This window comes from Castanea sativa, chromosome 5 (genome assembly GCF_040712315.1).
Source record: "Castanea sativa cultivar Marrone di Chiusa Pesio chromosome 5, ASM4071231v1".
NCBI lineage: Eukaryota > Viridiplantae > Streptophyta > Magnoliopsida > Fagales > Fagaceae > Castanea > Castanea sativa.
This window is the reverse complement of record NC_134017.1, coordinates 39,642,550-39,660,135: the sequence shown is the minus strand read 5'-3', so window position 1 is coordinate 39,660,135 and position 17,586 is coordinate 39,642,550. Positions and strand designations below refer to the sequence as shown.

General features: G+C 35.4%; 1 protein-coding gene across 5 annotated transcripts in view; it reads right to left on the bottom strand.

Moving 5' to 3' along the window:
• Positions 1-3,276, bottom strand: part of LOC142636323 (uncharacterized) — an 8,671-nt gene extending 5,395 nt beyond the window's left edge. For 4 of the 5 annotated variants that reach the window (XM_075810508.1, XM_075810506.1, XM_075810507.1 and 1 more), the window contains exons 1-4: positions 2,946-3,276; positions 2,258-2,483; positions 1,316-1,683; positions 193-249 (exon numbers count right to left, since the gene is read on the bottom strand). In XM_075810508.1, the coding sequence (XP_075666623.1) occupies positions 223-249; positions 1,316-1,683; positions 2,258-2,483; positions 2,946-3,215 (891 nt within the window). In that variant the 5' untranslated portion in view covers positions 3,216-3,276 and the 3' untranslated portion in view covers positions 193-222. Of the gene's footprint in view, positions 1-192; positions 250-1,206; positions 1,684-2,257; positions 2,484-2,945 lie in introns of those variants that run through there. The other variant, XM_075810505.1, reaches the window with a different exon arrangement.
• Between the last annotated feature and the right edge of the window lie 14,310 nt (positions 3,277-17,586).

Here is a 17,586-nt window from a genome sequence, read left to right as displayed (position 1 = left end):
TGTCTTTTTCTTCCTCTCCTAAATAATTATTATTTCTAACTTTGTTTTTCAATATATACACCACATTTAAAAATTGCATGCACAATGTTACAAAATGTAAAGTACTTTATCTAAGTTAAAAATACTAATAGAAATAATTTGGTGAGTTTATATCCAGCCACATAAAATTAAAATGTGCAAAAAGAATTTTACCTTTGAGCTTCAAATAGTGCAATGCATCAATTACGAACCATCCAAATGCCCGTCACCCTATAAAAATGAACAAAATTAATTGACTATAATTAAAAAAATAAAAAGAGAGAAACATTTGTAGAAACTCATTATTATTATTATTATTATTATTATTATTATTATTATTATTATTATTTTGAAGGGATTATTGTTATTATTATTAGACACACACACACACATATTATGAAGAATGAAAAATATTTTTTATTTTATTTTAATGAAATTACTTATAATGAGGGATAGGTGAATGCAAAATAAATGCTTTATCCTTATTAGATATGAATAATTAATATATGAAAATTATATTATTTTATTAATTTTCAAGGTGTTTATGTATGCATGTTACACTACTCGATAAAGAAAATTAAAATGGATTCTCAATACAATTTAACAATTATGAATTTGACCCGAAAATAGAAAGACGTTGGACATGGGAGTGGGCAATAAGATCCAAGAGATGTGGTACCCTTTTGTTTTTTAAATTTATTTTTCCCAAAAAAGAAGCAATATGGTGAATATTATTTGAGACAAAACGGTTTAGATTAACCTTTAAGAATAAAAAATCTGGTTAAAAAAATAATTGAGCATTTTAAGTGTCTCCTTATTTCACTAGTACTAAAAAATAGTAAAAATTAAGAACCCAAAAAGATATCTGAGGGTTGCATAAAAAAAGGGCCGAGTTAATCAAGCAAAGTATAAACTTATCTTGATTTGTTATACTGAGACATAAAAATGAATTAATCACGTAAGGAAAAAAAATGTAAAAACATTTTTCATGAGATTTCTTTGGGTATACTTAGTGTTTCAATACACAAGCACAATAAAACAAAATTGAATTGTGAAGGTGGGGTGGGGGGTATAGGGAAGAAAATTATATATTAATTTTTGATTGCTTAGTGATCCCTTTATCTGTACAAATATACGTAGTCCTATATATATATATATACTTTCAAGCAGTTGAAACTTGACTAAATTATGGATCACCAGCAAGAATAAGAATAAGAATAAAATCTTTGTTTCACATCAATCACACAACTTCAACAGCTGTGCAATGCACATTAGGCAATTTCTCTAGCAAATCTACCGTGAGCATGGAAGCCCTAGGCTTTGGCAAAGGGTTAGAGTATCCCATTGACAAGTTTGGTGTGGATGTAGTCCGTTTACATGGACTAAGCCACTTCGCTTGCATGTACTTCTGCTTCCTCCATGGCCCCATGTGCATTTTCTTTTCCTTCATGCATTTCTTGGCAGCAGAACATAAGATCTTGATTAGGGTACTCAATCTTTCTACTTTTCCTACAAATACTTCAGGAAGTCTTTGGACTAGCCGGTTGTATTCTTCACTTGCTCTTGCCATCTCAAACTCAGCCCGGAAGTTCAACTCAATTATCACCCTCACCTCACCTTTCTTAGAACCAGAATTTTCTATGACATCCAAGAAGGTGTGCTCTCCTGCACCACATAGAAGCCTCACTTGTCACTTACAGAAATTGTAAAAATTTGAGGGAAGATTAGATATGAAGATTATCGTAACACTAAAATCTAACACTGAAAGCCAAAGTATTAGTATCTTTTATAAAACTAGCGTACATCCTCAACACTAGAAGCAAAATTTGAAATATTTTGGAAAATAAAAATGAGATGAGAAAGGAATTGATTATCGTGATCTTGTCACCAAAACCTACGTCCAAAACATTGAAAAACTAAAGGATTATATCTTTTAGAAAACTTACGCCCAGTAGTTAAAACTGAAGGATTACATATTTTATTCACTTGATTGATCCAAAGAAATTAAGACAAATATGAGTTATCTATGTTGAGTACTCATTAAAAGCTATTTAAAGCTAAGAGTCAAAAGTGGTTGTAGCTATCATACGATTAGGGCATAAATCTTGTGGGAATAAACAAAAGTTAAAAGAAAAGTAGGTAAGAAAATGATGGGGGATATATATAGTAATATTGCTTCTTTTTGTCATGATGAGGATTACTTATTTTAAGCATGCATTTAACTTTCTTTTTTATTTACCTGATGGAATATCTGGGGAGCTTCTCCATTTAGACTTGCAAATGGCACTATTGTAACCGGCATTTTGCAGGCGGCCGGAAACTTCTCCCATCAGGCAATTCCGGCAGCTGCTTGCCAATGGTCTTCCACAAGCACAGACTGTATTTGCACTCTGTATCTCTTTTAGTGCTTCTTTTGTTGTACTTCTAATCCTTGCTTCCAGAGAGGTAGTCCTTCGTAAAATATCCTATATATAATAGAGATTAGAAAGTAATTGATGAGCTCATTTGCTTGCATTAATGCAAGAGTAAACGACAAACTGAAAATAAGACAATATAGCCTATCACAAACCAGATCTATTAGAGAAGAATGTTTGGTCCTTTGAGCCGTTATGCTTAGAGATCTATCAGGTTATAATTCCTTTAGGCAATCATTTCATTGATATGATTACTATACGTACAATTCTTTTTTCATATATTTATGAATCTAATTTGGAAGATTGTAATCTGAGATTTCTTAGTGTGTGAGTCAAGATCTAATATTAGAGGTACCAAAACCACGATAGATCAAAGAAAAGTAGAAACAAAAAAAAACAAGAAAAAGATGAGCTTTGCTATCCAAACTCATGATATATTTCAATAGACCCCCACAAACTAATATTTACTATATATAGAGTATAGTAAAATAGAACAGAACTTAGTTTAAGTACCTGCAAAATCTGATGCTGGTTTTCCCAATAACTCTTATCCTCCTCAACATTACCAATATTATCTTTCTCTTCATCCTCATCATCAAAGTTTTCAATTTCTCCACACCCTTCCTCACTACTTACACTTTCTGGCAACCCTTCACCATCCTCCAAAAACCCGAAAACCATATCGGACAAGCTCGCTGCCGGTTGTGTCGGAAAGTACTCAAATTCATGGCAATAAGTACCACACATCCAATCACGGCGATTCTCAGGAATTCTAGTAGCCATGATGCTGATGCTTAATTAGTGTGCACAAATTAAATTGGTGTGAATTGGCATGGAACATGTGAGATTGAGACACAGGGTTTTTATAGCACGAACTTTGGATTAAGGCGGGACCAATGTGGGCCAAGTGGGACCAACATTCCGCGGCGCACATGCTTGGTTGATCTTGTTGCCTAGGTGGCGTGAGATTATTGGGTGTTCTAAATCGGACTATAGTAGTATTTTTGGTGGCTCTTGTACTGTTGTACAGCAAGGATCCACATCAGTCAGGTACCAATAATTTCGATGCACCAATCCATCTGGATGACTGGATATGGATATGCTCGAATATTTCACGTTTTTTATTGTTTTAATTGTATATAAGTAGCTATTAACCTGTGTTTCATATGTTTGTTTTTTTTTAATTATAGGGTAAAGTATAGTCGGATTTAAGAATTTTTAAAAAATTGACCACTTTATTCTCAAAATTGTTATTCATTTTCTCATTTTTCTAACAGTTAGGTTAGGATGAGCCTAAACCTTAGAGCGTTAACTGTAGTTTATAAATTAATTAAATATTATAAAAATATTATTTTAAAGTAGTATTTCATAATTTAAAATAAGAATATATATATATATATATATTTTTTTTTAAATTTAGGAAGAAAAACCAAAAGAGCAAAAGGCAAGCGGTAGCATTGTGTTTGTATACGTTTCATATGCAAACTTTTATTAGACGGTTTTTTTTTTTTTTTGAGAAAGATTATTTGACCGTATTAGTGAGGAGGAAGTATACGTGTTCATATAAAAACTTTTATTAGACGGCATTAGAGAGGAGGAAGGTCAATATGTAAATAATTAAATACACGTGTTTATATATATATATACAAACTTTCTCTAATTACCTTCTCAAAAAAAAAAAAAACTTTCTCTAACTGAGTAGTATGAGTTGTTTTCAATTTGCTAATGATGTGCCCATTACCCTCCATTAATTGCAAAAATTTATTGATATGAATGACAATATTAGACTACTATTACTCACCTTCAATTTTAATTTTAATTTGATAGGGTTGTTCATGGTGCGATTCGGTGCAGTTTTGGTCCATTTTTATCACCACACTATAAGGTGCGGTTTAACCAAAACCGTCATCACACTACACCTTTATACATTGTATCAAGGTATGGTTTGGTCAATTTTAGATGGGAACATTTTTCAAAATTTTAGGTTGGTTTGATCCAATCCAAAGCTAGTTTTTTCATTTGTTTTAGGCCAATTTTTAAAATGTTGGGCTGATTCTTCTTTGTTTTGGGCTGATTAACAGTAGCTTAACAAGTTTTTAGGTGTGACAGGTCTCATCTTTTATATTTAAAGGATAAAGTGATCATTTTCTCAAAAAAGAAAAAAAAAGGATCAAGTGATCAAACTCTAATTTATATAATATATATTTAATATAAAATAAAACATACATGCACGCACACACGCACGCACATGCACACACACATACTTATGGGGTGCATTGCTGTTTTATGCTTTTTCTTAACACAGAATCACAAGCTGCACTGCATCGCAAGGTAGTGTGATGTGGGTTACCTCATTTTGTATGTAGTTTTGGTCGGTTTAAGTGTAATCCAAGTGATTTCGTGAACAACCCCAGTCACTCTTAATTAATATAAATTTCAAAATTAAAATTATGTTCTCTAAAAAAATTATTTCTATTTACAATAGAATATAGAAGGAAGGCACACTCTTCATTTTTCAAACCAAACATTGACTATCTCATTCTCTTTGCTAAAGTAGCACCATTACGTTTCATTGATTTTGAATGAACACTAATAAGAAAAGAAATATGTGAATTACATGAGTATTTTTTCTTTCAACATATAAACGTAAACCTTCTTTCTTTTTTTCATGTGTGTGTTAAATACTTAGTATTTTATAAAAAAAAAAGGGCAAAAATGTAAAATTAACCCTCTAACTTTCACATTTTTCCATTTCAGTCCTTTAACTTTTAGTTTTGTTAATTCAGTCTTCTAACTTTCAATTTTTTTCAATACATGATTCCATTATAACTCAGTTAGTGGCTCTTGTTAAAACTCTTAAAACGACGCCGTTTTACATTTTTTTTTTCTAAATTCTGAATTAAAAGAAAATAAGAAAAATCGAAAAAAAAGAAAAGAAAAAAGAAAAAAGAAAACATTAGGGGGAACGACATCATCATTCTCATTTCCTTGAAATCAAAACAAAGATCTGAAGAGCACCCAAGCTTCTATGAATTTTTCAATGTTTGGTGCTCCTATAAATGTAAGTTTTAATACTCAACAAAAAAGACACCAAACACACAGCAATTCATTATTCTGCTACTACTTATACCCAAAAAATACACACTAAAAAAACTGGGTTTTCATCACTTACCCAAAACTTGCCCAGAGTTGGAGCTACAGAGCATACCCTAGAAGCTAGAACATCACCGATTTAGTCAATATAGGGATTCTCGGTCTCAATTTCTACAAATCGGTCTTTATTAGAACTCAATCACTGATTTAGTCAAACTGATTCATAATATCTTTGCAAATCGGTCTCAAACAGTCAAACCGAATCAAACAGACTTAGTTTCCTACTCGGACTCTCTCTCTTAGTCCAACTCAGTTTCTCATACTCGGTCTCTCTCTCTCTCTCAGTCCGACTCAATTTCTCTCTTAAACGGACTTAGTCTCTCTCTCAAATTGTTTCCCCAATTTCTCTAAGTTAGGGATTTGGGTGTGGAGTGATTTCTTTGTTTTGATTTCAGGGGAAGTTAAATGTTTTTATTTTTTTCAAATTTTTCTTATTTTCTTTCAATTCCGAATTAAAAAAAAAAAAACAAAATGATGTCGTTTTGGGAATTCTAATGGCAACCATTAACTGAGTTGCAACAGAATCTTGCATTGATAAAAATTGAAAATTAAAGGACTGAATTGATAAAATTAAAAATTAAAAGACTGAAAAAAAAAAAAAATAAAAGTTAAAAAGTTAATTTTACATTTTTGCCAAAAAAATAATTACAAAAAATCATAACAAAAAAAATAATTGAGAAAGTGATGTGCTATCCTTAAATAGTGAGAGCATGGGGACTACCACTGATGTGGATAGGCAGGGATAATGTACCTGAATAGGCTGAATGTTCTGAAATGGTGCAACGTGGCAAAATCAAGGTCGTTAATTGATATAGGTGTTTATCCAATGCGCTGGACCCACATGTCCCTCCACTACACCCACCAAACGCAAATAATTTGTAGGCTTTGGTCACTGCTTTGTGCTCTCACTTGTCAGTGGTCAGAGCCAGGGTGGAGCTTAATTACGCGGCGTCAAGTTAATGGTTCTGCTTCTTTTTTTTTTCTTTTTTGCGATAAACGATTCTTTCATTCCCATTGGAATATGCGGTGGGCCTAGCTGTGGTTGTGGACAACATTGAGGCTACTTTAGTCATTTTGCATACTCTGCAATTATATTTGGTACTGATCTGAATCCACTGATAAGTATCAAAGCAAGAGGGACCTCCTTTCTCTTCTCTGGGTTCTACAATTCGCGTTTACGGTGAGTTGTAGTTGGTGGAAGAGTATCTCACCATCGTTCCTTCTTCAATCATAACTCGTCACAGAAGTAAGTTGTGATTTTTTTGTGCCACTTTATGTGACACAAGACTTTTCCTCTTTTCCTTTTTATATTCTTTCTTTTCATTCAAGTTTTTATTTTAATTATTTATATATTTTTTTTGGTGTGTTTTGGGGGCAATAAGATTATAATCATTTTTTTTAATGAAAACTTTCACAATTGTTGAGATGGCAAATTGTCATTTGTGAATTAAAAAAAAAAAATGTTAATAGTGAATTTATATTAAAAAAAAAACAGGTAAAAACTTGTTGACACATTTAGTATGAAAATAATGTTATGTATGTATCATAAACTCTTGAGACTTGTTTTAAGGGGATTGGTTGCCGATTTAGCAACCTTATTGCTAATGCTCTAAACAAGCTGTCCTACAGGGATAAAGACTGGATCAAAGATCAAAGATCAAGGGAGATGGGTCAGTTGGCTCATAAGTCATAATCCCCTCTAAAATCCAAGTTTTTGGTTTGTCAATTGTGGTCTTCTGGTTAAAAGGAAATTTCCTCAACAAAGTATTATATTATTTTCATTAATAAAATTTTTTTGTAGAACAATTAAAAAAATAAACATAATATAGAGAAATATGTTTGACGTGTTAGTTATAACTTAAAATGACTGTACAAAATGAATTCAGTCGTGCACGCATAATGAATGATATGGTATGGTTCATAAGTATATTTGGAATTTTTTTTTTTTTTTGATGAACAAAAATTGGTATATTTGGAATTGGACAAAATTGGCATTGATAGGTAGCACTCCAAGTCCAAAAGGGACCTATCTTTCCATTTTTCTGTTCTTTCACGTTTTAATTTGGATTCATTTTGTTTGTCTTTTTGGGTGAAGGAGTCTTTTGTTTCCTAACAAGATGTCTACCATGGATATAGACTGGATCAAGGCTCAAGGGAGATGGAATGATTGCCTCCTATTCCTAATCCACTTTACAAAAATCTCTAAAAGACTTTAAGCTTTTGGTTTGTCCCCTAGTTAAAAAGGATTTGTCCTCTTCCACCCTCTTATTATTTACAATGGTATGGTTGATCTACTTAATGAAGAATTATCCTATTTTCAAATATATATATATATATATATTTATTTATTTATTGTTGGTATACCAATTTCTAAAACATTATAAAACATTATCTAGAAAAATATGCTTCACATGTGTTAAAACTTAGAATGACTGAATAATGAATCACGCGTACAAAACTGAATACAGAGACCTTTATGTAAACTTGTTAACATTACTCTAATAGAATATTATAGTGTAGAAAGTATAATATAGATTATGCACACATTGAAATTGAAATTGAATGAAACTCAAATTATATATATAGTAGTTATGTAAGTGTTTGTTATTTGCTTGAAAATGTGAGTAAATTTTTCATGTTTTATGAGAGATAACTAAACTAAAATCATAGAAAGTTTTTTAATTCAATTTTGTTTTTTAATTTTTTTTGATGTCATAAGTTTTGTTTAGACACTAGTATCTTTCATAAAAATTGTATAAGTCATATATATTATTGAATAATCAAAATATCTATAATTTTATATTAAAAAATTTTGAATTTAAATAAAGTATTATATGGTATTTGTACTACATTTTTTAGCCTGTTATGATATATATTTTTTGCTTTATTGGAACTTTAAACTTCTAAACTTTTGCCCCCTCAAAAAAAAAAAAACTTCTAAACTTTTGAAATTTTATTTTGAGAAAATTACTTTATTTACCGTCACTATACCAACAAATTTTTGGAATACACTAGATGGTTAACAATTAAAATATAAGAATTATTTGACCTAGAAACAAAAAAATAATACACTTGTCGATGGACCCACAAATAATTGATTACTTTTGGACCCACTATCTCTATTAGTAAAATTTTATTTTTTATGCATGGCTCAAGCCCATGTATTATTTATGAGGAAATTAAAGGAGTATGGTATTGACTATAGAGGGTAAAGTGCGTGCTTATTTGGGTTTACCCATGCATGGACCCAAAGTATAGACTTACATAGTAAGCTAGTAACACTTGTAAAATCTAAAAGTTGATGACAAAACCCATGTGCTAGCTATAAACAAACACAAAGAAAAACACTAAACAAATTTGCTAAATTTGCTACAAATTTTAGATTCCATCCAGATTACCATAGAAAAGCAGACTTAGTCAACAAATCACGCAAAATTATCATAAAAGTAGATGATAAGGGTAATTTTGAGAGAGGTGTTAGACTCGTTCACATAAGATAAAACCGTCAGTCTCAATGAACTTGTCAGCCATACTATGCATTCAAAGAGAAAACGACGACTCCACCTCCAAGCCGACGGCTTTTGGTGGGATGACTAGATCGCCCAGATGCGATAGGAAATTGACAGAAGGAAGTTGAAGGTCCAGACAACACGATTCATTTTGATAAAGGACGTCTTATATAAGAGAGGCTTATCCCGCCTGAACTATATCATGAGAGAAGTCCATGAAGGGATCTACGGGAACCACTTAGGGTCACGGTCGTTGGTGCACAAACTAATTCAGGCTGGATATTACTAGCTCACTATGCAGAAGGATGCTCAATATTATGTCAAAACCTACGACAAATGTCAAAGGTTCAGCAACGTCATCAAACAGCCGACAGAAGAGCTCACTCCAATGACAGCTCCATGGCCTTTCGCTCAATGGGGATTGGACATCATGGACCCATTCCCAATAGCACTGAGACAGTTGAAGTTCCTAGTGGTCAGCATAGATTACTTCATCAAATGGGTAGAAGCTGAAGCTTTGGCCACCATCACAAAAAAGAACGTACAAAACTTCGTCTGGAAAAACATCATTTGTAGGTATGGGATCCCCAAAGTCTTGGTATCAAACAATGGAAAGAAATTTGACAATGACTCCTTCATGGACTTTTGCTCACAGCTAGGGATCAAGAACCACTACTCCTCCCCCGCCCACCCTCAGGCCAACGGGCAAGTAGAGGTCACGAACCGATCATTGCTCAAAATTATCAAGACTCGGCTCGAGGAGGCAAAGGGTATATGGCTAGATGAGTTGCCAAGTGTACTATGGGCATACAGGACAATAGCCAGAATGCCTACAGGAGAGACGCCATTTCAGTTGGCATACAGTAGCGAGGCAGTTATCCTAGCTGAGGTCGGACTCATAAGCTATAGAGTAGACAACCATGACGAGAGTAGAAACAATGAGGCCATGCGTCTACAACTTGACCTAGTGGACGAAGTTAGGGCAACAATTGAACAAAAGCTAGGACGATACTAGGATCTCATGGCCAAGTACTACAACTCCAAAGTTAGACACAGAGACTTCCAAGTAAGAGACCTCGTCTTGAGGAAGGTGATGGAAGTTACGAGAGACCCCTCTCAGGGAAAGCTCAGTTCTAACTAGGAGGGACCCTACAGAATCACTTCATGGTAGAGGAAAGGTACCTACCATCTGGAGACGCTAGACAGGCAGAAGTTGAACCACCCATGGAACACGGAGCACTTGAAAAAAATACTATCAGTAGACAATGGCACGAATAACAACATTCCTAATTTCTAGTTTACTTCCTTTAGTTAATTTTTATTATCTACAGTACTTTTTAAGCCAAAAGGGCAGCTTTTTATTCTTTTAAGAACAATTTTCTACTTATGCACGTATTTATCACAATAAGAGGAGTTGTTTAGATATGATTTGTGTATGTGTATGTCTACAAAACTACATATGTGACCAAGTTCATAAGTGGACGAGTTCATTATTAGGTCCACAAGTGGACGAGTTCATCCCATGAGGATGCCCTGAAATTATTAAGTCCATAAACGAACGAGTTCATTATTATGTCTACAAGTGGACGAGTTCATCCCATGAGGATGCCCTGAAATTATTAAGTCCACAAGTGGACGAGTTCATCCCATAGGGATGCCTTGAAATTATTTAAGTCCACAAGTGGACGAGTTCATTATTAAGTCCACAAGTGGACGAGTTTATTGCTAAGTCCACAAGTGGACGAGTTCATCCCATAGGGATGCTTTGAAATTGCCAAGTCCATAAGTGGAAGATTTCATTATTAAGTCCACAAGTGGACGAGTTAATACCACGGGGATACCTTGAAATTATCAAATCCACAAGCCGACAAGTTCGTTATGTAGTCCAAGTGGACGAGTTCATTAATTAGTCTATAGGTGGACGAGTACATCAAAGTAGACAGGTTCATCCTAGTTATTTACCAAGTCCTTTAAGGGACAAGTACATCCTAAAATATGGGCACAAGGATGGATGGACATACGCATATAAAAAAATAAAGATCAACACACATGCTATAAGCGACGGATATAAAATCAAAATATACCATAAATAAAGTAAAGTCTTTACAAGCAAGGCCCAAAAACAGAAGGGCACTTAATATTGTTTGAAAATTGGACGAAATACATAAGAAATTATCATTAAAAATAAAAAAAAGCTAAACTTAAGGGTTTTGGATGTCCTAAATTGGAGGATTCTCATCGTCTTTGGAAGGAGGATTCTGGGCATCTTAAGTAGAAGGGTTTTTAGCATCTAGAGAAGGATCTTTGATGGATGGGATCAAGGGAGTGACGGGTCTCTCCATAGAAGATTGAACAAGAATTACACCCTCATCTTTTAGATCCTACTCTAACTGAGTTGAGTCGTCGGTCTCCTCACTGATGGTGTCGCCACCCGCAGGGGTTGACGGTAGGGGGTCATCCATGGTGACCTTGGAGAGATCCAAGTGTGGGTAGATGGACTTAACCTGTTTTAGGCAATCCTTAAACTCGTCACCATAGCAGACGGCACAGGCATCAATAAAAGGTTGTGAAGTCTTGAACTCTGTTACGGAGTCAGCCTTGGCCGTCTCTACTTGCCTACAAAAAGCCGTCAGCTCCTTCTGCAAGTTCGCCTTGGCCTCTTGCGCCTTTTCCCGCTCACTGGTTTCCCCTTCAGCTTCTCGTTCAAAGCCGTCAGCTCCTTGTTAAGAGTACGGAGGGCCTCCTTGTATTGATTCTGTTCATTGGTCAAGGTCTCATTGTGCTTCCTAAGATGGCTGATCACCCTTTCCTCAGCGACGCACCTATCTTGTAGCACCTTCATATGCACTAGCGCCTGAAAATGAGTTACAACCGTCGGCTAACAAATAAACAACAAAATAAAAGAGTTTGGGAAAATAACATACCCTAGAGAGGTCAAAAAGACCTGACGCCTCCAAATCCTCCATCTCCTACTCAGCACAAAGGTCCAAGTCCGTCACCTTGATGATTGACTCAACCATCTCGACGGCATACCCCTTATGCGTAAGGAGACAACGAGTTCCCTGGGAGACGGGGCACGTCGTGGTCATTAAGCCTTTGCCAACTCCATGACTTGGCTTCGGGGGCAACAACTTTTTGGACTATTTGTCACCAGGAGTGACCATTCCTTTCTTAAGGGGACGATCATCCTTCCCTTCAGCTTTCCTCTTGGGCACCCCTTTCTCGACGACCTTAGGGGCCGATGAGAATGCTCCCTCCTTCCCCTTCTCTTTCTTCTCCTCCTTTTTATGCGCCATGGTTGACACCCTCACCAACGCTCTCTGTTTGGCTGCCTCCATTTCTGTATAGGACAAAGGATAGGAAGTTAGATACAAAGACAACAAGGAAAAGATAGAAAGAAATAAGGAAGGAAAGACTTACGCCGACGAAAGTAACTATTTAATCTACGTGTTGTGGGCGTCGGCTTTGGACCACGACAGTAGGCGTGCAACGTATCAAGAGTGATTAGGTCTCTGCACTTCCGTTCCTCAAATGAAATCTCAAGAACCTGACGGATAAAAGCCTTCTGCTCGTCAGTTATGTGCCGACAAGCACTAGTTGAAAAAAAGGAACGACTACATTAAATACCTTACAAAAAAAAAAAAAATGAAGGCGCTAAACTTAAGTCTTTGAAAATACACCAAGTATTGTCGAAGCCATGAGGCATTATAACCCACTCCTCTGGATGGCATACCCAATCCGTCCCTTGGACAAAGAAATATCTACCTTTCCAATTTTTATTGGAATCAGGCATATCCGACACAAGCCTAAGCTCTTTCTTCCGTGCAGCAAAATGGTATATCCCTTGAGACGAGACGACTTGATGGGGTCTATAGCACTAAGAGAACTCGTCTAGTGAAAGCTGATGGTTCCCACCACTAAAACAACCCTATAGGATTTCAGCCCCAATGAATATCCTCTAAGCATTGGGAGCAATTGGGCTGACCAATAGTCCTAATAAATGTTGGAAAAACTAGTTTTGTATCTCATACAAAACACATAGCGGAAGCAACAAATAAAGATCGATTTCATTCATGATTGATAACTTGCACTATGTAAATTTTAGAATTTAAGAACAAAATAGCGTACCTTGGTGTGAAGAAATTCAAAACAAAGACTAGAAGTACTTGGGAACACTTTTAATCTTCACTCCAATTCCACTTTAAGCCCAAGATGTGTGGTCTCTCAATCAGTTTTCAAAAGGTGAATGAAAGTGTGTCTCACACTCTCTCTTTTTCTTTTTTCTATTCTTATATAAAAAAATTATTTATGTTTCTCCCTTTATAATTAACTGATTATCTAATTGGGTTGGCCTATTGGGCCTTTCCAATTGGGCTTTAGTGTGTGGCTTGGAGTGGGACTAAAAGGGATCAATAAGACACTAGCTCCAATAGACCTTGGGCTTTTTCGTCAACTCTTGACAAGTACAAAGTTATCATTAATTATATTTAATACTACTATATAAATATAATTTCACTCTAGGCCTTATTAATAAATTATATGCCAAGACTTTATTATACATGCAACCCCTTCATAAAATATTCGTAGTAACACAAAGTCATGAATGTAGACTGCCACTTTGTAAATTACTACATCTTATCCTTGAGTACCCGGTTTAATCCTTTAAAGTTATTCATTATATATTTATGAAATCCAATTTCATAAATATATATACTTTAGTAATTTCTTACCAAAGTGTTTAGGCCTAACTCTCTGAATAACTGAACCCATTAAACTTATCTCAAGGGAATCTTTTATATCTTCGTTAAAAGATTATGAATTCCATCTTGAGAATATATGTTCCATCAACACTAAATGTGACTGCCCAATATACTGAGGTTTTGACTGTTATTTTAGATCTCACTCCTGATATATCAAAACAACTTACACGTCATGATTAGGTCCATTATTCTCTCAGGATTAAGAGTTCGTACAAATAGAAGTTGTGAGATTTATTATTCATTTGACAGTCGTTAGGAGAATAATAAATCTCACAGCGGTCTAGTTCAATATGTCTTAACTTTTAAAACATATCAACATATCAACTAGAAGTCTTCACTTCCATGATCAAGATAAATCATCTTAGTTGATACGTTATAGTCTTCGCAGATGAAATGCCCAATTTCATCACTGACTACGAAGTATAAATTTTGAGTTTACAAAGAACTTGTGACTTGTATCTTCTGTGACTAAATCACATAAATCACATACTGTGCATCTCATGGACTATATGATAATGTCTCAATATTCATGTTACCATTATTTTAGATAATAATAAAATAACTTTATTAAACACAACATTAAGTCATACATAATGTCATACATAGCATCATACAATAGGATTTAAGGGCACAAATCCTAACAGAAAATTGGCCAACTGATGATGCAATGCCGTTAGTGGCAATCTCAGTCCTGCCGCGAACATGGCATCGTACATGCTGACGTCCGCGGTCTTCCGTGAGTAGAACTTTTCAAACTTCCTGGGAAGATAGATTGGGATATGGTCAGGAATTTGATAACGGTCCCGCAAATTCTTAAAGATGTTGGTCGTCATCGTTGGCTTGAAGTCATTGACCCACATTTTGGGGAGAATAAATGGACGAGTGTGGCCATCCCTGGGGCTTCCTAAACTTCCACTTTCAGAGGCTCTCTTGTCAACCTCACCCTCGTCCCCGTCATCCTATCCCCTGTATTCTTCGTCCTCTCCTCCCTCATCACCCTCATCCTCAACCTCGTCTCCCTTTTCTTCCTCGCCTTCCCCTCCATCATAACTTTCCCCTTTGTTGTTAGGAGAATGGGTGGACGTTTCCCTCTCTGATGACCAGGAAAACCCTTCCTCGGGCTCATAACCTGACTGGAAGACTTTGTTGTAGCTCGCTCCCTCACGGATTGACTACTGTTCACTCGTCACTTCTCTAGACATCTATTCACCTACAAGTGATGGAGTATTCTAAGAACCTATTTGAGGAATCTCTATAGAAGCATCGACTAAACTACAAGAGCCAAAGTAAAAAGAAAAAGAAGAAAATGAAGGGCAAATAGGACTTACAGGATGAAACGACGACTCTGGAGATGACAGGATCCATAAGCTGATGACGACAAAGTGACAGATGACAACTCTTTTTGTCTTAGAGTTTGCAAGGATGAAATAAGGAGAAATATGAGAAAGAGGTGAGATATTTATAGGACGAAAATACACGGGAAATGAAGCGAAGCTTTTGTTCAGAAACGAGGCTTACTAGCCTACGCCACGTGTCCTAAGCATTAAATGATGGCTGCTCGAGGAACCATTAATGAACACGCCTTTTCATGAACAAATGAAAAGGTACGAATCAAACACCATAACCCGTCAGCTAAAGCCGATAGGGCCATGGAGTAGGGGGCAGCTGATAAGGGTAATTTTGAGAAAGGTGTTAGACTCGTTCACATAAGATAAAATCGTCGGTCTCAATGAACCCGTTAGCCATACTATGCATTCAAAGAGAAAACGACGACTCCACCTTCAAGCCAACGGCTTGTGGTGGGACGACCAGATCGCCCAGACGTGGTACAAAACTGACGAAAGGAAGCTGACAGGGATAAAGAAGCTCTTGACGGATCCAGCTTGGCTTTTGCTTGGGCTCCACGAATGAGTATATAAGGAAACATCTTGCTCTCCATGGTTAACTCTAATCAAGAGGATTCTTACAAGAAAAGGATCTTGCAAGATACGAGTATTGATGAGGATCTTCCCTATAAGGAAAGCCCTCTCCACAAGGAAAGCCCTCTCCGCCAAGAAAACGGATGTCAGCTCTACTCTATTATAAAAACCCCAAAGCTCTCACAAACCAAGGTATGCATAATTCTCTCCAGCTCTGGTACTCTAGAGTTGTGAAAGTTCTCTAACTTAACCTTAGGAGGGTATTTGGCTGGTACCACACCGGTACTCTCTTGAGGTCTTCTTTTTCTATGTTATGCAGGTGTTGTCTTGAGCACGTGAGGATCGTGTGACTTACTGACGATTTTCGACATCATTAGTAGATAATCCTAATATCTTGACAAGAACAAAGCTCAAGGTTGACATTCATCTAAGAATCTAGCAACCAAATGTTTTGATTCTTTTGAAAGATGGATTATAACTAATCTCTTAATATGCCATGCATAATGCCTAAAACCGAAAGCCATGATCTAATTAGTTCTTCCAACCTTACCACCATACTTACTCTATCTTAAGCTTCTGAACCAAAAGGAACAAAGTAGAGTGCTCTCTCTCTCTCTGGATGTATGGATGACTAATAAAGGTTCAAAATATTTATTTAGTCTATTTATCTGTTTTATGAGTTAGTGTCTTTGAATTTTTCTTTGCTATGCACCATTAGCCCAAATTGGACAAGTAGAGTGAGTTTGGGGCTTAACTCCCTCTTATAGGTTGATTAGGCCAATCTCCATTTTATTTTGCCCTTCCAAGAATTGGCCACAAAAAAACCAATGAAGAATCATTTGGAAAACTATTTTTCTAATCAATCTCTATAAAAAATTTGATTTTCTTTTCAATTGATGTCTCATATGATTTTGCATCCTTTGCCATACCAAAAATCAACAAAAGACTATAAAATAAGAAAAATAAAAATAAAATGAAGAAAAAATATTTCTTAGTACTCAAGAAACTTATAATAAAAAGTATATCTATTAAACAGATATTCTAAAAAATTGCATTGTTGGGAATTAGGTTGACAAAACCTAAAACTCCTTAGACAACATTTATTACTCACTAGCTCTAAGCACACACTCAAACGCGTGCTTAGAGACTCTTCTATTTTTTGTGTAAAGGTTAATAATGTTTATTCATCACAATTCAAAGTTGCTATATTTTCCAATCACAAAAATATCTAGGGGTGTGATGATATTTATACCAAAATATTATTTCACATACAAATGCATAAATCTCATCACACCCTTAGATATTTTTGTGATTGGAAAATATAGTAACTTTGAATTATGTTGAATAAACACTATTAACTTTTACAAACAAAAAATAGAAGAGCCTCTAAGCACGCTCACGCGCGTGCTTAGAGGCTAGTTTTTTTTTTTATTTTTTATTTTTATTATGTAGACATATGTTCATTTATGTGGAAGCCTGAGGACCGAGGAAGGGATCATTGAGTTGTTATCATTATTATTAAGGCATCATAATCCCGAAGAGGGAATCCACTCGAGGAGGGGAAAAGACAAAGTACTTTTGGGAGATTCAGTCAGGAAGGATAGGGTGTGGAGAGAGAGTCCTAGAAAGTAAGGGAAGTTTCTAGTGAGAAGTAGCTTATTGCTTCCGCATTAAATGGTTGGTAACAGTTTTATCAACTGCATTGATGAAGAAGTGACCTAAACAGTAGAGTTCACAGCTAAGCAGCTCCTTCTACCACCTTCATTAGAAGTTTAAAGGGACATGTGTCATGATGAGAATTTGGGTAGGTGGA